Raw genomic sequence first — 20,844 nt, 5'->3', positions numbered from 1 at the left:
ATGAGCATGGCTGTGTTCCAATAAAACTGTATTTACTAAATAGGCCATCTCCTGCCATAAAGCATACTTCTCCCTATCTGTCATCTCCCCCACATAAAGAAACTTCTCCATCATTGTCCTTCATTTTTTACAAGCTCTTTCTCTAGTTTTTCCTCACTTCCATGCTAACTCTTCTCTTGTCCATTCTCTAGGTAAGATCTCCAGAGGATGGAAAGAGTCAACAGCACATCGTTGACTGAGTTCATTCTCACAGGAATTCCCTACCCACTCAGACTAAGGACGTTTCTGTTTGTGTTCTTTTTGCTAATCTACATCCTGACTCAGCTGGGAAACCTGCTCATTCTAGTCACTGTCTGGGTAGACCCGCAGCTCCATGCCCGTCCCATGTACATCTTTCTTGGTGTTCTCTCCGTCATTGACATGGGCATCTCTACCATCATTGTCCCCCGCCTCATGATGAACTTCACTCTAGGCATCAAACCCATCCCCTTTGGCGGCTGTGTTGCTCAACTCTATTTCTATCACTTTTTGGGTAGCACCCAGTGCTTCCTCTATACCTTGATGGCCTACGATAGGTACCTGGCAATATGCCAACCCCTGCGCTACCATATTCTCATGAATGCTAAGTTGAGTACCTTGCTTGTGACTGGAGCTTGGGTGGCAGGATCCATCCACGGGGCCCTCCAGGCTATCCTAACCTTCCGTCTGCCCTACTGTGGGCCAAACCAGGTAGATTACTTCTTCTGTGACATCCCTGCAATTTTGAGGCTAGCCTGTACTGATACAACAGTCAACAAGCAGGTGACCTTTGTGGACATTGGGGTGGTGGTTGCCATTTGTTTCTCCCTGATCCTCCTCTCCTATGTACAGATCACTCAGGCCATCCTGAGAATCTGCACAACTGATGGGCGGCGCCGAGCCTTTTCAACCTGTGGGGCCCACGTAACCGTGGTAACCGTGTACTATGTGCCCTGTGCCTTCATCTACCTGAGGCCTGAAACCAACAGCCCCCTGGATGGGGCAGCTGCCTTATTTCCCACAGCTATCACTCCTTTCCTCAACCCCCTCATCTACACTCTGCGGAACCAAGAGGTAAAGCTGGCCCTGAAGAGAATGATAGGAGGCCCTGGGACTAAGAGTGAGGTTTGAAAGTGTCTGTCCCCCACTGGTGAAACCTTCACAGCTTATCCTAATGCTTACATTTCAGTGAAGTTTTCTTTATTATTATTTTTCTCTTTTATGTAGCCATATAATATCAATACAATAAGATCAAACACAGTTTTAAGTAAAATACCACTTTCTAGCAGTTCCTTGGTATCCCCTTCAGACAAACAACCTCAGCTACTCCAACAGTAGAAAGTGAGACTAAAGTCACTCAAAAGCTGGCACGCTTCCACATCCAGAGAACTGACAGAACAAAAGCACCTAATGGGCTTTTCAGCCTCTAGGCTTACATTGGCCAAGCTTAAGGACTATAGTTCTTTTGATGGAAGAATGTTCCTCTGTTCTGTTCCAATTGGATATTAACTTCAACAGCTAATGCTAGAAGAGAAACTATAGATGCCATGCTACATGCATGTTAACAGGCCTGGCTCTGGGGACTTCCTGAGGTCATGATAGGATGTGGGGAGGAACTAAAGTGTTTCCTCTCCCTTGCCTGCTGAAGAAATAACACTCCTCTTAAACTGGTGTTTTCACAAACCAAACCAAATTAAACAATATCTCCCCAGCAAAAAGGCAATGAAGTCTTTTCAAATGTCTCAATAATAAATTCCCCCACGCCAAAAAGTAAAGCTCAGTATGAAATTTCCCATTGAAAGAAAATAGGGCAGGCACCTGGCTGGCTCAGTTGGTAGAGCTCATGGCTCTTGATCTCAGGGGTTGTGAGTTTGAGCCCCCATTGGGTGTAGCTATGGCTTAAATAAATAAAATAATAGGACAAGTAACCAGGGAACCAAAGTACTTTTCCCAAATGAGTATTTCATATCCATTTAGATTTGTGAGCTTGACAAGCTTTCATTAAGTTGGCTGGGGCCTCATCAATGTGGGCAAACTTGGTGTGGTATCTGTTGTTTCAATCCCTTCACACCTCCAATCTTATTCTGTTGTGATTCTGCCTCATTCTCCAGCTTGTCATAGTGGATGGTTGCTTATCCATGTGATGAATGATATCATGTTATCTATAAAACAAAGTCTCTTGGGCATAGCCGAGAGTCAGCAGTTTGGGCATGTAAATGTTCATTCCCAAAGGAAATTAGGTTCACCTAATTGATATAGGAGACAAAAAAACTAACCATTCTCCTTTGGATGAAGCTGACTGACACAATTTTTCAGCATTTTGTTCACAAAACAAACAATATACTGGATATCAACTCCCTTACACTAAAACATTACTTCTGAAATCTTAGTCTTTCAAAATATTTAATAAATAAAATGACTAAACTGTGAATACAAAAATAAACTTAGAGCTACAGCTGATAAGCCAAAAATATTTCCAAAGGCTATTATACATCTTGCTCCTATTTTCCCAGGTGCCTAGCACAATGGTTATCATACCTGTTGTTTTAACAATTAATCAAATAACATTAATAAATGAGAATAATAAAAAATTATTTTTTAAAAATCAAATAACATTAAAATGATCTGTAAGCATATAATAAAAATACAGATCAAAATGTAGTAATTCTGAGGCAAATATTTGTGGGGTTTTTTAATTTCTTTTAATATTTATTTATTTTTGAGAGAGAGACAGAGCACAAGTGGAGGAGGAGCAGAGAGAGAGAGGGAGACACAGAATTGGAAGCAGGCTCCAGGCTCTGAGCTCTCCGCACAGAGCCCACCACGGGGCTCAAACTCATGAACTGTGAGATCATGACCTGAGCCAAAGTCGGACGCTCAACCAAATGAGCCACCCAGGTGTCCCACATTTGTTTAAAAAGTAGACTGGACTCTACTATGAATTTGTTAAATTAACGTGTATTAAGTGGAGCGTAGGATGGTGGATGGTAATTTGTAGTACAACAGACTACAAGACGATTGAAATAGAGAACTTTATCACTCACAGGTCCTGGAAGAATTACCCAGCATGCCTCAAGGAGTCACATGGGAGGTCAAGGCAGAAAACAAACAGAGGCAGGACCTGGGGCACATGTCTTTTTTCAGGTCAGTAGGTGGAATGTTTTGGGGTTCCTAGACTAAAGCCAGATTATTCAAACCAAAAGAGCAGGATTTTAGTAAGCCACAGAGGAGTCTTATTTAAAGGATACACAAGGGGGAATTCCTGGGTGACTTAAGTAGTTGACCATTGGACTTTGGCTCAGGTCATGATCTCATGGTTCATGGATTCGAGCCCCATATCAGGCTCTTCACTGGTAGCATAGAGCCTCTGTCTCTCTGCCCCTCCCCAGCTCAAGTGCTCTCTCTCTCTCATTCTCTCTCTCTCTCTCTCTCTTAAAAATAAACATTTTTTAAAACTTTAAAAATAAATGACACATAAGAGGAAGGTGCTAGGAGGTAGGGGAGACTGTCGATCACAAGGGCTGTTGGGAAAGTCATATCAGGAACTTACATTTCCTTGTGGCTCTGAGGCTGCTATCCAAGGCATGAGCTTGCAGGAAGGACTAATGTCAGTTTAAGATTCCTGTGGGCCTCTTGGCTGTTGTACAGTAGGATGAACAATGGTGCAGGCACTATGGAAAACAGTATGGGGGTTCCTAAAAAAATTAAAAGTAGAATTACCAAATGACTCAGCAATTCCATTTCTGGGTACATACCCAAAAGAATTGAAAGCTGGGTCTCCAAGAGATATTTGTACACCCATGTTCATCGCTGCATTGTTCTCAATAGCCAAAAGTGTCCGTTGATGGATGACTGGATAAACAAAATGTGATATACACATACATTGGAATATTATACAGCCTTTTAAAAGGAGGAAATTCTGACACATGCTACAACATGGATAAATCTTTAAGATATTATGCTAGGTGAAATAAGCCAGTCACAAAAAGACAAATACTGTATGATTTCATTTAAATGAATTCCTAGAATAGTCAAATTCATAGAGACAGAAAGTAGAATGGTGGTTGCCAGGGGCTGAGGAGAGGGGAGAGTGGGGAGTTGTTGTTTAGTAGGTATAGAGGTTCAGTTCTACAGGATGAAAGGAGTTCCAGAGATGGTTGCACAAGAGTGTGAATATACTTAACACTACTGAACTGTATGTTTAAAAAATGGTTAAGCTGGTAGGGGCACCTGGGTAGCTCAGTCAGTTAAGCATCTGACCTCAGTTTATGTCATGATTTCATGGCTAGTGGTTTTAAGCCCTGCACTGGGCTTTGGGCTCTGTGCTGACCACTCAGAGACTGGATCCTGCTTTGGGTTCTGTGTCTCCATCTCTCTCTGCCCCTCTCCAGCTCGTTCTCTCTCATGCTCTCTCTCTCTCAAAAATAAATAAATATTTTTTAAAAAATGGTTAGGCCGGTAAATGTTATATGTATTTAACCACAGTTAAAAAATAAAAATACAATAAGGAACGGGGCTGGGGAAAGATTAAGGAGAAATATAGATGAAAAATTAGGCCATATGTTCATTGAAGCTGACTTAACATGAGGTGTCATTTCGCTGCTCTCATTACTCAAGTATGTTTGTAAATGTCCATAATAAAAGACTTTTTGAAAGCCATAGCTATGAAAATCTCAGGAAAAAGTTTTCTGAATAGAGGGAAAGGCTAGTACAAGGCCCTGGGGTGGATAAGAGTTTGGCATGTTTGAAAGGAAAGGGATGTCATTGAAGTGTAGTGCATGGGGGAGAGAGTATACAGTTATAACACAGGTGCAGGCAAGGGCTGGAGCACAGAAAACCTTGGAAACTACGTAAGAAGTTTGGATTTAATCTACTATGATGGCCATTGTTAGTTTTCAATCGCCGTATAACAAGTGATCACAAACTTAGCAGCTGAAAACAAAGCCCATTTATTAGCTCACAGTTTTGTAGGTCAACAATCCAAACACCACATGACTTGGTTCTCTGCTCAGTATCTCACTAGGCTAAAATCAAGGTGTCCCTGAGCTGCATTCTCATCTGGAGGTCAAGGTTCTCTTCCAGGCTCACAAGGTTGTGGCAGAATTCAGTTCCTTGCAATTATTGGACTTAGGTCCCTGTTCCCTTGTGGGCTGTCAGGTAGAGGGCACTCTCAGCTTCAAGAAGCTACCCAAATTCCTTGCCACATGGCCTCTTCCATATTTTTTTCTAAGTTGTTTAAGTTTATTTGTTTTAAGTTTATTTTGACAGAGAGGGAGAGAGAGAATCCCAAGCAGGCTCCACACTGTCAGTACAGAACTCCATGTGGGGCTTAAACCCATGAACCATGAGATCATGACCTGAGTAGAAATCAGGAGTCAGATGCTTAATTGACTGAGCCACTGGAAGAGGCATGCCTGGCCTCTTCCATCTTTAAAGCCAAAAACAGAACTCTATCTCACCTAGAATCCTTCTCGTGTCTCAAATCTCTCTCCCAATGAAGAATTCAGTCCTTTTTAAGGACTCCCCCGATTAATCTAGGCCCACAAAGGATAATCTTCCTATTTTAAGATCAATTTATTTGGGACCTTTAATTACATTTGCAAAATTCCTTCACATTAGTACCTAGAAGAAATTTTGATTGTGTTTGAATAACTGGAAGTAGGTATATACACCAGAGGGCAAAAATCTAACCCTGGAAGTCATCTTAAGCAGATGCTTAAAAGCTTCTCAACTTTCAGGGCACCTGAGTGGTGCAGTCGGTTGAGTGTCTGACTTCAACTCAGGTCATGATCTCACTGTTCCTGGGTTTGAGCCCCACATCTGGCTCGCTGCTGTCAGCCTGTCAGCGCAGAGCCCACTTCCAATCCTCTGTCTCCCTCTCTCTGCCCCTCACCTGCTTGCACTCTCCCAAAAATAAATACTAAAAAAAAAAAAAAAAAAAAAAAAGCTTCTCAACTTTGATACGTGACCAAATGGATACATTTCTAGAAATCAGGGCAAGAGATGCCATTACCAGTCTTTGGGACACTTCAGCTTTGAAACCAGGCTGTCCCCCGCCAGTGACTGAGGCAGCGGGGACAGTAAGATCAGGCTATAGCTGCCGGACTCCAAATTAGGCAGTCTCTGCCCCAGGGCTCCCACTGGGCTACCTGAGACCTCAGAACTGCACACTACAGTCTAAACCTCTTCCTACCCACTCTTCTCCTTCATCTCTCTGAGCCTGCTGTTCTGATTCTTAGAGTCTACTTCCTGAAGAATCTGAATTAAAATAGCCGTATAGAAACCTCAATGTCATCTTCCCTTTCCTGAGAGGTGAAAGTTTACTTTCTCACTGGCAGGTCTATACTAGCCTGTTTCCTTCTTTCTTTTTTATAAAGTTCATTGATTTTGAGAGAGAGAAAGAGAACACAAGCAAGGGAAGGACAGAGAGGAAGAGAGAAGGATTCCAAGCAGGCTCTTCACTGTCAGCGCAGAGCCCAACACAGGGTTTGAACTCGAACTGTGAGATCATGACCTGAGCTGAAACCAAGAGTCAGGTGCTTAATTGACTGAGCCACCCAGGCACCCCTAGCCTATTTCTTTCCTTTTTTTTTTTAATTTTTTTTTTTTAATTTTTGAAAGAGCGCACAAGTGAGAGGTAGAGAGAGAGAGGAAGAGAGAATACAGAGCCTAAAGCAGGGCTTGAGCTCACACAGTGAAATCATGACCTGAGCCTAAGTTGGATGCTTAACAAACTGAGCCACCCAGGCACCTTTGGCCTACTTCTTGAAGAGAGATCCCAGTGGTACCCCTAGGACTGTCATACCAGGCATGTACTCCATTTTGCAATCTTGGGATGCCCTGCTTACCAATTTACCATCCATTATCCACATAAGACTAGAATTGTCAGTGTAACTCTCCTGTCATTGCCTCTGTAAGTAGGCAGAGATTTGTCTGGTTTGTTCACCACTGAATCTCCAGCACTAAGAAGAGTACCTACCTGGAGGGGCGCCTGGCTGGCTCAGTCAGTATACCATATGACTCTTGATCTCAGAGTCTTGAGTTCAAGCCCCATGTTGGGCATTGGGCTTATTTAAGTAAGTACTTGTTGAATTAGTGAATGAATATAAGTAATTCTCTTGCCCCTTCACTTTATAAAAGGAGACAGTTAGCACCCCTGCCCTTCTTACACCTCCCAACTTCTGTCATCTGTACTTTCTAAGTGTCAAAATCAATAATATTTCTATTTTATTCCATAACCATTAGTAGACTTGCCTTACTCTGTTTATGGTGATTCCAAATATAGAAAACCATTACAAATCATTTACCTAAGGGATGTTACATTATGACTGTGTAAATATTGTTCATACAGCCAGTTAAGAATACTATGACTCTACACATTTTAATTGGCTACCTTTCATGTTTTCTTGCTCTCCATTTCTTTATCCTCAAGTTTTGACAAACTCCTAATCATCATTTCTATTCTAAGGAATTCTGTTTTTCCTCTAGAGAACTCCCTTTGAGACCTCTGCCCTCCATCTCAGGCTGTACTGGTTGTTCTCATTGGCTGCCACAACTGTCATCCTGGGTATTTCTTATAGATTGGATCCTTTGTTATCTGACATCTGTGTCTTAATCTTTTTTGTTTGTTTGTTTTTCATGTTCATTTTTATAGACTGGATTTTTTTGAGGGGGAGAAAGAGCACAAGCGGGGGGAGGGGGTGGCAGAGAGAGAGGGAGAGAGGATCCCAAACAGGCTCCACACTGACGTCAGTGAGCCCAATGTGGGCCTTGAACTCATGAACCATGAGATTATGACCTGAGCCAAAGTCAGTTGCTTAACCAACTAAGCCACCCAGGAGCCCCTATAGAATGAATCTTAAAATAACTTTCTAAGACACAGTACATGGGCTGTAAACCTTCTGGATCCTAACATCTAAAAGTGTCCTTGAGGCACCTGGCTAGCTCAGTTGGTGAAGCCAGTGACTCTTGATCTCAGGGTGGTGAGTTCAAAACCCACGTTGGGTGAGACCTTACTTCAAAAAAAAAAAACAAAAAATATCCTTCTTCTGCCCTTTTACTTAATTAATTATTTGGATAAGTATGGAATTCTTAGCTGAAAATCACTGCTGTCTTTGATGACCTTGTTTTAGCTGTCATCCAGCATCCACTCTTGCTAACCAAAACTCCGATGCTAGTCTAATTCTCGTTTCTTTGTTGGCAAACTCTCTGGAGGCTTTTACAATCTCTTTTATATCTTCAGTATTCTGAAATTTCACAGTGTGTCTAAACCTTATTTCATTCCTCCTGCTCTGACTTTCGTGAACACTGATTTTGAAATTTTGTCTCCCTTCAGCTCTGAGAAACTGTACATTATTGTATCCTTGATAATTTCCTCCCCTCTAATTTTCTTATTCTCTCTAGAATGCCTATTAATCAAATGTTGGACTTCCAGGATTCATTCTCTCTTTCTTTTACACTCTTATTTCTCATCTGTGACTTTTTATTCTTTCTCCTGGGTGATTCGCTTGAGTTTATCTTCCCCTTCCAATAAAATTTTCATTTCACCAAGCATATTTTCATTTTCAAGAACTACCTCTTTTTAAAAAATATTTTATTTTATTTTATTTTATTAAGTTTATTTATTTATTTTTGAGAGAGAGTGCCTGCATACTCGTGACTGGTGGAGAGGCAGAGAGAAGGAGAGAGAGAATTCCAAGCAGGTGCCTCACCATCAGCGCAGAGCCCAACTCAGTGCTTGAACTCACAAACCATGAGACCGTGACCTGAGCCAAAACCAAGAGTCCAATGGTTAACAGACTGAGCCACTCAGGTGCCACTAAATTGCCAATTATTTTTTAATACTTTTCTGTTTTATAGAATCTCTATTTCCTTCAGGGTCATGTTTTTCTATTTCATTAATCTTTTTCTGCATAACTTACTCTTTTTTTTTTTTTTTAATGTTTGATTTGTTTTTGGCAGAGCGCAAGCAGGGGAGGGACAGAGAGAGAGAGAGAAACAGAAGATCTGAGAGCAGCAGGCCTAATGTGGGGCTCTAACTCATGAACTGCAAGATCATAACTTGAGCCGAAGTTGGAGGCTTATCCAACTGAGCCCCCCAGGCGCCCCATAACTTGCCCTTCTTTACCCCTGCCAACCTTACTTTGTCCCACAATCATGAACATATCCATCCTTTAGTTCTTCCCTCTTTTATTTTGCTTTTAGCAATGTCTCTCACATTTGTGCATATTAAATTACAAGAGTAGTACATGTTCATTGTAACATGTTTAAAAGCACAAAAGAGGGGTTTTTTTTTTTAAATAAATTTAGCCCCTTTGGGGTGCCTGGATGGCTCAGTAGGTTAAGTGTCCGAATCTAGATCTCAGGCTTAGGTCATGATCTCACAGTTTGTGAGTTCAAGCCCTGCAACAGGCTCTGTGCCGGTAGCTCAGGGTCTGCTTGGGGTTCTGTCTCCTTCTCTCTGTCCGCCCCCCCCCCCGCCTCCCCCACACAACTTGTGCATGCATTCTCTGTGTCTCTCTCTTTCTCTTTCTCAAAATAAAAAATAAACTTTAAAAAAATAAAAATAAGGAGTGCCTGGGTGGCTCAGTCAGTTAGGCATTCGACTCTTGATTTCCACTCAGGCCATGATCTCATGGTTTGTGAGACAGAGTCCCGAGTCTGGCGCTGCACTGACAGCAGGGTGCTTGCTTGGGATTCTCTTTCTCCCTTTCTCTGTACCCTTCAGCAGCTCGCTCTCTCTCTCTCTCTCTCTCTCTCTCAAATAAACAAGGATAAATAAATAAACATTTAAAAACAGTATTTACATTTTTTTCATAAATTAATTTAAAAATTAAAAATAGGGGCTCCTGGGTGGCTTATCCATTAAGTGTCCATCTTTAGCTCAGGTCACGATTTCACGGTTTGTGAATTTGAACCCCGCGTCGAGTTCTGCACTGACAATGCAGACCCTGCTTCAGATTCTCTGTCTCCCTCTCTCTCTCTGCCCCTCCCCCCTCAAAAATAAACATCTTTTAAATAAGTAAGTAAGTAAATAAATAAATAAATAAATAAATAAATAAATAAAACTTAACCAATTAATCCTCCTCTCATCTTATTCCCTGAGATAACTATGTTAAAGGCTTGTGGGGGCGCCTGGGTGGCGCAGTCGGTTAAGCGTCCGACTTCAGCCAGGTCACGATCTCGCGGTCCGTGAGTTCGAGCCCCGCGTCAGGCTCTGGGCTGATGGCTCAGAGCCTGGAGCCTGTTTCCGATTCTGTGTCTCCCTCTCTCTCTGCCCCTCCCCCGTTCATGCTCTGTCTCTCTCTGTCCCCCAAAAAATAAATAAAAAACTTTGGAAAAAATTTAAAAAAAAAAAGGCTTGTGGTAGCCTTCCTTAACTTTATGTTTCTAGAAATGTATAGAAATACCAATAAGCATGTATAGATTTTTGTTTTCCTTTTCAAATTTGCTATCAGACTATATACATTCTTCTACAGTTTGTTTTCCCCCTCTCCACATTACAATGTGTAATGCACCTTCCTTCAGGTCAATACATATGGATCCAACTCACTTTTTCTGAATAGCTGCACAAAATCCCTCTGAATGGGTTTCCATAATTTATGTAATCATTCATCTTTGGTGGGTATTTAGATTGCTTTGAGTTTTTGTCACTAAGAACAAAGCTAAAATCAATATCCAAATGCATTTATCTTTAGATATTAGTACTTTTTAAAAGAAAATAGATTTTAGGGGTCCCTGGCAGGCTCAGTTGGTAGAACATGCAACTCTTGATCTTGGGGATGTGAGTCTGAGCCCCACGTTGGGTGTAGAGATTACTTAAAAATAAAACCATAGGGGCGCCTGGGTGGCTCAAGCAGCTGAGCATCTGACTCTTGATTTCGCTCAGCTCAGGTTCATGGGATGGAGCTGTACGTCAGGCTCTGCACTGACAGCTCAGAGCCTGCTTGGCATTCTCTCACTCCCTTTCTCTCAGCCCCTCCCCTGCATTCTCATTCTCATTCTCTCTCTCTCTCTCTCTCTCTCTCTCAAAATAAATAAATAAACTTAAAAAAATGATAAATAAAATCTTTAAGAAATAGATTTTAGAAGTTTGAATTTTTAACATCAAAGAGGACACAAAGTTTTGATTTTCTTTTAAACGCCTTTATTACATTTGTTTTTAGCTAGTCTTCTAATTACATCAGAGGAGAGATGTTACAATCATTCTCTAAAGTAACACTCTTGTCAAAGTAGCTTGCATAAAACACTCATATAAGCATCGTTATATTGGTTTGGGTGAGGTTGGGGGAGGGTAATTGAAAGACATTTGGCATATATAACATTGTGTCAATTTTAGGTGTACAACAAATTGATTTGAGGGGCACCTGGGTGGCTCAGTAGGAAGAGCGCGTGACTCTTGATCGCGGGGCTGTGAGTTCTAGCCCCACATTGGGTAGAGAGATTACTAAAAAATAACTTTTTAAAATATATTGATTTGACACATTTATATACTATATGACTGCCATTGCAGTGATAATTAGCACCTCTATCCTGTCACATAATTACCATTTCTTTTTAGTGGTTAGAATAATTAAGATCTAGTCTCTTAGCAACTTTGATTATTATAATACAATATTGTTTGCATACTGTTAATATTAGAAGATAGTAATGTGTTATTTCTCCAAAAGCTATACCAATTAATGCTCCTGATTCATTGTGTTGAATAAAGTTAATATAATATATATTCCACATTATATATCAACTATATATATAATATAATGTGTGTTTGTATATGTATGTATGAATGCCCATTCTCACCTATACTAGATCATATCAACTAAGTTTTGCCAATCTGTTAGCTCATCTTTGTTTTAATTTCTCTGATTAGTAAAGAAATTGGGTATCCTTTATTAGGTTTATTTACCGTTCAGAATTGTTCTTCTATCATTTGTCTGTTTATATCACTTACCTATTTTCTATTGAATTGTTGACTTTTTCCTCTCAATTCATAAGAGATCTTTATATGTTAAAAAGTCATCTGCTGATATGAGTAACATATTTTCTTCCAACTGTACCATTTTTTTGTGTTTATTCTGTCTTTTCATTCCAAAATTTTTATTTAAGTGCAGTAATGTTTCTCCTTATGGATTCTGGGCTTCTGTTTTGCTTGAGAAGTTCACCGCAACCCCAAGATTTTCTAATATCCTAAATTTTCTTCTAACATTTTATAGTTTTGTTTTGTTTGTTTATATTTTTATTCCATCTGAAATTTATTTTCATATATAGTACAAGAATCTAGATTTATCTTTCCTCTAACAGAAAATCATTTGCTACTCAAAGGACAATAGAAAGTGAGCCAAACCAACAGCAAAGACTCTGCCCTACTTAGCCTGAAATTTTCAAATGAACTCATGGGTCCTAAATTTTTCCTTACCAATTTCCTTGTGGGAACTCTAGTAACCAAAAGACCATACAATGTAGGGATGATAGAATGAACATTTTAAATATTACACTGAGGTACAAAGGAATTGATTCTAAAAGCCGAAAGCTCTTTGGAGGAGATAAAATACAGGGTGGCCATCTTCCTACCTCTCTTACCTTTTCCTGCCCCTTCCAGAGTATGGTCACCACCAGATGTTTCTGGAATGCTGGGGATGCTCGGTAGATGTATTGGGTATCTTTCCTCATCCTTCTGGGCCAGAGTTTTAGTACCTTGCGGTGACAGGTAGAATGGAACAAGTTAGGGAATCTGCACTTTGTAAGATTTATGCTAATTACGTCCTTTCTGGGTTAATTTTCCTGTTCTCTCAGTACTCCGTGTGGTCTTTTCAACATGTCTTCACATCTTCTGCGAAGCCACAAAGACAGGTGTTCAAAGCAGCACAGCTAAAGGGGATGAGGCAGCTGGAGGGATATCAGAGAAGGGACTGTGCCGCTTGGGGTAGGTCCACCCCAGGCCCCATCATTCCTGTCTCCTGACAGGGAGACTCCTACTCGCTGCTGGTATTGACGCCTCTGGGATTTGTTTCTGTAAAGGAAAGTTTCCCCTGCAAACCCCTCTCTGTTAGCTGCCCTCCCTCAGATGAGAAGATGCTGGAAACCCAGACACTCAGAGTCATTCACGGCCATGCCCTTGAGAATTTTATTAAAGCAGCAGGTGGGAAAATGGGCTCAGCACATCCCTGGGGGTGTAACTGCACGCACCAGGCTCACAAGCCTCCCTCTGACCTTCTCTTCCAACTTAGTAGCCTGAGCCAAAAAAGGGCCAAATCCCAAGAAAGTATTTAGCATTAGCTTGCTCTCCCAACAGGACAGGGCAATCAGGACAAGCACTAATGGTCCCAAAGGGAGCTCATGATAAGGCCATCTCCCCTCTCCCTCTAACAAATATCCAGGACAAATGGATCAGGGGCTAGGACCAAGGAACAATGAGGCACTCCAGGTTCTGAGAGAGAGGGGAGAGTCCAAACCAGCTAGATTGAGCAAGACCTCACAGTGGGAATCAGGGGAGGGGCGTGGGGCAGAACAAGCAGACACCCTCGAGGAGAGGGTGCAGAGACTATTCTTCCAACCAAATTGGATGTTTCCCCACACAGACCATGAGCACATCCCTCCAGAAGGTAATACCAAGAATAGTATCGGTGCGGGGGCAAACCTCTGGGTCGAAATGGTATTAAGAGAATTAGAAGAAAGGGGGCTCCTGGGTGGCTCAATCGGTTGAGTGCCAGACTCCTGGTTTCGGCTCAGATCATGAGATCATTGTTCGTGGGTTCGAGCCCCACGTCAGGCTCTATGCTGGCAGTGTGGGAGCCTGCTTGGGATTCTCCCTCTTTCCCTCTCCAACTGCCCCTCCCCCGCTTGCTCTCTGTCTCTCTCAAAATAAATAAACTTTAAAAAAAAAAGAGAAAGAGAGAGACTTACAAGATGCTGAAGTGGCACTTGTAAAACTCACGCTTCCTTACCCATCTCACAGTTGGGCCCTCACAGAGGCCCCCTGTGCTGGGGCACATGCTGTGGGTAGAGGTCTTGTTCTTCTTACAGCTCTTCTCAGTGGGCAGCCCTGGAACCTTCTCCATCACATCACAGCAATATTTGTATTCACCAGAGACCTTTGCTTTGAGCCTGTCAGCATGATGACAGAGGAGGCTGTGGGCCCCAGAGAAGCCAGGATGGCCCAGCAAGAGGAATGTCCATGTCAGAAGCACGTTTTCTGTTAAAAAAGGGGAAAGGTAGCGAAAGAGAAACCCGTCTCCTAAACCAGAAATCGAAATCTTCATGTGCTCAAAGCCCACCCCCCTCCCTGCAGGATTACAGACACTCTCTACTTGTCTCCAAGAACACTCGGTCCCCTGCACTTATCCCAGAAAATCATTTTAAGTAATCTTTCTCCCAACATGCAACTTTCTCCTCTTCTCTCCAGTTCCTCCCATCCCACTGCTAGGGCCCAGTACATGCTTTTTTTTTTTTTTTTAAGTTTGTTTATTTTGAGAGAGAAAGAGAGCAGGGGAGGGGCAGAAAGAGAGAGAGAGAGAGAGAGAGAGAGAGAGAGAGAATCCCAAGCAGGCTCCATGCTGTCAGCACAGAGCTCAATTCCACAAACCTTGAGATCATGACCTGAGCTGAAATCAAGAGTCAGATGCGTAACCAACTGAGCTAACCACACACCCCTCTTAATTACCCTTCTTAAAACTACACTTATTAAAGAAATTGGGGTAGAGGGTTCGGTCACTCAAAGAGGTGGGCACCCCCCTGTTTCTTTACGGTCTTTTATAGGAGAGCAAAACTGAACCCCAAGTGATATTTGGTTCTCCCTCAAGCAGTAAACTAATTTATAGAGTGTTCTATAGTGATGCCTTTAAAAGTTTAATATGCATATAAATCTCTGGAGATCTTGTTAAAATGCAGGTTGCGGTTCAGTAACTTGGAATGGGACCTGAAATTTTCATTTCTAACAAGCTACTGGGTAACTTTGATGCTGTTGGTCCAAAGGCCACACTTCAAATAACAGGGCTTTGGAGTTTACAAAGACCTCTTACTTATACAAGATCATTATCCTATCTGTGAGGTAAGACAGTTATTCTGGTAACCCAGTTTTTATTGACTGTTCAAAAAAGTTAAATTAATTGCCCAAATCATACAACATCATGGAGCCAAACTCAAACCTTAGAACTTTTTGGGCCAAGGAAAAGTGTCTGCTCTGCTCCAATTTAGTTTAAACTGCTGGCCCACTGTATTATCTACAAATATAAAGCCCTTCCATTGGAAACCTGCTTCATATCTGTACAAAAAGAAGAAGGAGGAGGAGGAGGAGGAGGAGGAGGAGGAGGAGGAGGAGAAGGAGAAGGAGAAGGAGAAAGAAAGAAGAAAGAAGAAACAGCAGCAGCTTCACCAGCCTCTCCTTTCTCTTGTGTTTATTCTGCCTTACTCATAAGAACCTCACTGGGGCTCCTGGGGGTCTCAGTTGGCTAAGCATCAACTTCAGTTCAGCTCAGCTCATGATCTCCCACTCTGTGAGTTTGAGCCCCGCATCAGGCTCCATGCTGACAGCTCAGAGCCTGGAGCCTGCTTCGGATTCTGTGTCTCCCTCTGTCTCTGCCCCTCCCCTGCTCGTGCTCACGTGCTCTCTCTCTCTCTCTCTCTCCCTCAAAAATGAATAAAAGTTTTTTAAAAATTAAAAAACAAACAACAAAAAAAAGGACCTCACTTGGTTACTCATGCACTCCTATTTTCCCACTCTTCTCTCTGGAGCCAACAAAGGGTCACCACAGCTACCTCCACCCCTCCAGTGAAATATGTCACATACCAGGTCTCCATCCTACACATGCTCCTTTACCCAGCCCCAGGCTGATGCTCCTGAAGAGTTAGGTCCTGAAGACTCTGTGGCTGGAGAGGTTCTGGAGCCTCTCTCTTCTTAGCCTGTGTTGTTACAGCACCTAACTCTAGGGGGTTGGGGTTGGATGGGATGGGATGAGTAACTTGGGTACTGACCAATCCCTTCTGGATGCTACAAGATGCTGAGACTTTCTGGCCTGACACCCAAAGCAGACCTTTTTCTATGTTCCATTTAATGAATCCAAACATCAAGAGCAGAATTTTCCTGCTGAATCGCTATCCTGTACACCTGAAACTAGCTATACTGGAAAATAAATAAATAAATAAATAAATAAATAAATAAATAAATAAATAAAGATAAAGGACAGATTTTTTCTGTGGAAAGAAGACTTCACACAGTATGAAGTGTGAAGAGAAGCAAAGGGAAAGAGCCTGGATGGCTGGGCCCCCAAAGCCACTTTGTCTCCACTCTCTGGACCTCTCTTTGCCAAAAGGTATATCGAGAAGGGGTCCCTGTTCCCTCTATGGAAAAGCGAGGCAGCTCTGAAGGACACAATACAGCTACGGCAGCAAAAAATCCCTCCTTCAACTTTGACCCAGCACAAGCAAAAAGACAGCCTCTGCCACCTTGACTCTCCCCCAGCCTCCAAGCCCCCTAGTAGCCTTGAGGTCCTCTGACTGGAGGATCTGGAAATCAGAGGGTCTGGGGAAAATATTGTTTATAGTTTTCCAGAAAAGGGAGGACAGCAAGAAAGAAGTGAGTGGAGGCTGAGAGACTCTTGGAGCAAAAGGGCAGGGCCTGAGGTCTGAGGGAAGAAAGAGGAGGCTGGTGATGTTAGCAGCCTATCTTTACTAGCCTCCCAGCTACTATGACTTAAGATGCTGACCCTCAAAGACCTCTCTTCCCTCCATCCACAGCCATGGCTTTGTTTTCCGCATGTTTGCCCTGGAACCACACTCTAGAACTCTTTGCCTGACCTCTGCAGCCTTTGTCAACCTCCTGGGGTGGCCCACTGTCTTTGTTTCTCTGCTTGTTGGCTATTACAGCCTGACCTCTCAGCCCTTGTGGGCCTCCTTCTTCCATGTTCCAGAACTTCTCATGTGATACAGAGCCCACCTGATCTACCACAAGCCAATGGGCAGGGACCATTATTCCCAGACTAACTAAAGAGCTATTTACCTAGAAATGAAAAGGTATATGGAGTGGTGGAGGAAAACCAAGGCTTGAAATATGTACAATTGTGTCATATAATTAAATAATTTGCCCATTCTAGGTACCTCATGTAAGTAGAGTCCTAAAATATTTGTCCTAAGTATTTTTCACTTAGCATGATGTCTTTAGGATTCATCCAAGTTGTAGCATGTATCAGAATTTCATTCCTTTTTAAGGTTGTATAATATTCCGTTGTATGGCTATGCCACATTTTGTTTACCCCTTCATCAGTTGATGACGATTTGTGTTGTCCCCACTCTCTGGCTGTTGTTAATAACACTGCTATCTCCTTAAAGGCCCTATGTCCCGGGGCGCCTGGGTGGCTCAGTCGGTTGAGCGACCGACTTCGGCTCAGGTCATGATCTCGCGGTCTGTGAGTTCAAGCCCCGCGTCGGGCTCTGTGCTGACAGCTCAGAGCCTGGAGCCTGTTTCAGATTCTGTGTCTCCCTCTCTCTGACCCTCCCCTGTTCATGCTCTGTCTCTCCCTGTCTCAAAAATAAATAAAACATTAAAAAAAAATTAAAAAAAAAAAAGAAAAAAAAAGGCCCTATGTCCAAATACAGTCATATTGGGGGTTAGAGCTTCCACATACGAATTTGGGTGGGATCCAGCTTAGCCCACAACAGGCCTGTTTACCCAGACCCAAGTGGAGCTTGGTGAGTAGTCACAGCTCCTCTCCGCAGAGAGTACTGGTTCAGCCTAGGAGTCTTCATCTCTGACCCCAGTTCCCTAGGCTCTAAGACCACGCCCCCCTTATGTTTATAAGTCTTTCTTAAGGCAGATAAGTGTGCAATCACATAATGTACATGTCTGTTTCCTTAGTCACAAGCACATTCCAGCCTGCCTCCCCTTGCTATGCCTGGTTCTGTGATGCATTTATCTTTCCCAAGTCTCTTCAGACACATACTTCCAGTCTATATGGATCTACAGCTTATCCTACATCTAACTGTGTCCATAATGTGAACATTTTACTAGGTTAAAATTAACCTAGAACTTCATTTTTTTTTAAGTTTATTTATTTGTTTTGAGAGAGGGAAAGCATAAGCAAGGGAGGAACAGAGAGAGAGTGAGAGAATCCCAAGCAGGCTCCACTGTTGGTGCAGAGCCCAACTCAGGACACAAACTCACGAACCCTGAGATCATGACCTGAGCTGAAATCAAGAGTGATGCTTAACTGACTGAGCCACCCAGGTGCCCCAACCTAGTACAGTGTAGGGGGGCGCCTGGGTGGCTCAGTTGGCTCAACCTCCGACTTTGGTCTAGGTCATGACCTCACTGTTCCCTAGTTTCAGCTCAGAGCCTGGAGCCTGTTTCAGCATCTGTGACTCCCTCTTTCTCTCTCTCTGCCCCTCCCCTACTTATGCTCTGTCTCTATCTCTCAAAAATAAAGAAACATTAAGAAAAAAATGTTTTTAATTGTTTAAACAAATAATAAAATAAGATTAAATAAATAAATAAATAAATAAATAAATAAATAAATAAAAGATAGTGTAGGGGACTAGTTAAGAGCAGATTCAGAGGATTCTAGGACAGCTGGGATTTGAATCCCAGTTCTGCCACTGACTACCTATGTGACCTTAGGCAAGTTAATCTCTCAGTGCCTCAGTTTACTCACTGGGAAAATGGATGTAAGTAATAACTTCATGAGCAGGGCCAGGAGTAAGGTGGAGCAAGAAAGGCACCCAGGGCGCAGAAGTATACCTGTGTGGCCCTGAGTCAGTGCCTCTTGAATGCTGCACCCCAGATGCCTCTCTCGCCTCATTCCTAGTCCCAGCCCTTTGTAAATGTTAAATGAGCATAACACTTAGTGCTTGGCATGGAGTAAGAGATACATAAATGTAATATAGACATTAGCTGCCGGTAGTGGTGGTGGCTGTAGTAAGTAAAAGTATCGTTATTTTTAGGAGAGTATTCTAGAGGAAGAGCAACATCGGATCATGAAAAAATTGATTTCATTAAAAATTGTTGACCTTTTGCTTCATCGCACCTCTAAACGCAAGATGCATCACCAGCAGCTCTACTGGAACCACCCTTGGAAATTTAGCCCGGGTTCTCACTCTTGCTACATCTGCTCGAACCAGATGGTCTGCTCCTGAAATACAGCCTCAGTATGTGCAGCCAGGGTTTACGATGGTAGCCAGGGTTTAGGACAGTAGCAGAAGTCCTAAAGGATTTGCCAAGGTGGACTGAGTGAATTTCCCTGAATGGATTATCCCCAACATCTACCCGATGGAAGAAACAATGCTACCTTTTTACACAAAATTTTTGAAAAGAAAAGACTTCAGGGGCATCTGGCTTGCTTAGTCAGTAGAGCATGTGCCCTTGATCTCGGGACTGTGAGTTCAAGCCCCACCTTGGGCGTGGAGACTACTTAAAAAATATGTGGTTTGTTTTCCTTCAGTTATATAAAAGTATTCATGCTGGGGCCGGGGAGGGTGGGGGGAGTTGGGGGGAGGCATTGGGCGTCTTGCTATAGCACTCTGCTAAATGCTGTGAACAGGGCGAAACAAGTACAACGAGTTCTCTATGCCTGAGGAGCTCCCAGTGCAGCCCAAGAAACAGGTATGGGCTCTACTCTTGATAAAAGGAAAACTATAGTGGGGGTGCCTGGGTGGTTCTGTCAGGTGAGCACCTGTCTCTTGATTTCAACTTGGGTCATGATCTCACAGTTTGTAAAATTGAGCCCCGAGTCAAGCTCTGCAATGACAGCACGGAGCCTTCTTGGGATTCTCTCTCTGCCTTTCCCCAGCTTGCTTGCGTGTGTTCTCTCTCTCTCTCTCTCTCTCTCTCTCTCTCTCTCTCTCTCTCTCAAAATAAATAAACAAACTTAAAAAAAAAAAAGTCCAGGGAAGCCCTGACCTCCCCTCTGACTGGAATGACTATTTAGAGTGACAAAGCTAATACACATTGTAAAGAGCAGCAAAAAATGTTACATGTTAGATTATGGCCAGAACGCTAAAGGTACCGCAGCCTTCCACAGAGGCTGGAGTAGTCAGGAAGGGACATTAGGAGGTACAGAGGTGGCAGGGAATGTGGGACCAGGAGAAGCCTGGCCAAAGAGGGAGGCAAGAGGCAGTGGGTGGTAAGGCGGAGGCCTCAGGGATGAGAGTGAATACTACTGATTGTAATAGCAATTTGAGACCACTAAGAGATGTGGGACAGATGAGGGATGTGATGCAAGTGACATTTAAGAAACAGTTTGCAGGATGGACTAGGGAGTGAAGGTGGTGGTGAAGGGTAGTCTGAAAGTGAGTAAATGGGGGTCGGAGGGTTAGAGGCGATTCTCCAGAGTGCAGTGCTAACGAGCTAGACTAGGGAGTACCTGTGGTAAGCAGAATATTTCCACAGGATTTGATGAAATATAAATAAGAGAAGTATTTTAATAGAAGGATTGATCTTTTTTGTTGTTTTGGTGTTTTTCGTGGGTTTTCTGCTTTTAAGAAGAAGGACAGTGGAAGTAAAGCCTAATTAATAGAACAGTAGGGGTGCCCGGGTGCCTCAGTTGGTTAAGTGTTTGACTTCACCTCAGGTCATGATCTCACGGTTCAAGCCCCATATGGGGGTGGGGGCCTCTGCTGTCAGCACAGAGCCCCCTTCAGATCCTCTGTCTCCCTCTCTCTGCCCCTCCCACCCCCCTCTCTCAAAAATTAAATAAACATATAATAGAACAGGCGTATCTTCTACTGAACAGGAGTATCTTCTACTTCTACCCTCTACTGGGAGGTAAAGTTGAGGGACAGAGCTACTTTAAGAAAGAAGATAATTAAGTGTGGCTTAGATATGCTGATATGTGGGCGGGA

At 42.8% G+C, this 20,844-nt stretch overlaps 1 protein-coding gene across 1 annotated transcript; it reads left to right on the top strand.

Moving 5' to 3' along the window:
* Nucleotides 1–207: 207 nt before the first annotated feature.
* Nucleotides 208–1,149, top strand: LOC123582245 (olfactory receptor 10G3). Its single transcript, XM_045448492.1, has one exon. The coding sequence runs from the start codon at nucleotides 208–210 to the stop codon at nucleotides 1,147–1,149; it is 942 nt and encodes a 313-aa protein (XP_045304448.1).
* The last annotated feature ends 19,695 nt before the right edge of the window (nucleotides 1,150–20,844 follow it).

Source organism: Leopardus geoffroyi, chromosome B3 (genome assembly GCF_018350155.1).
Source record: "Leopardus geoffroyi isolate Oge1 chromosome B3, O.geoffroyi_Oge1_pat1.0, whole genome shotgun sequence".
Classification (NCBI taxonomy): domain Eukaryota; kingdom Metazoa; phylum Chordata; class Mammalia; order Carnivora; family Felidae; genus Leopardus; species Leopardus geoffroyi.
This window is presented reverse-complemented; position numbering and strand designations above follow the sequence as displayed.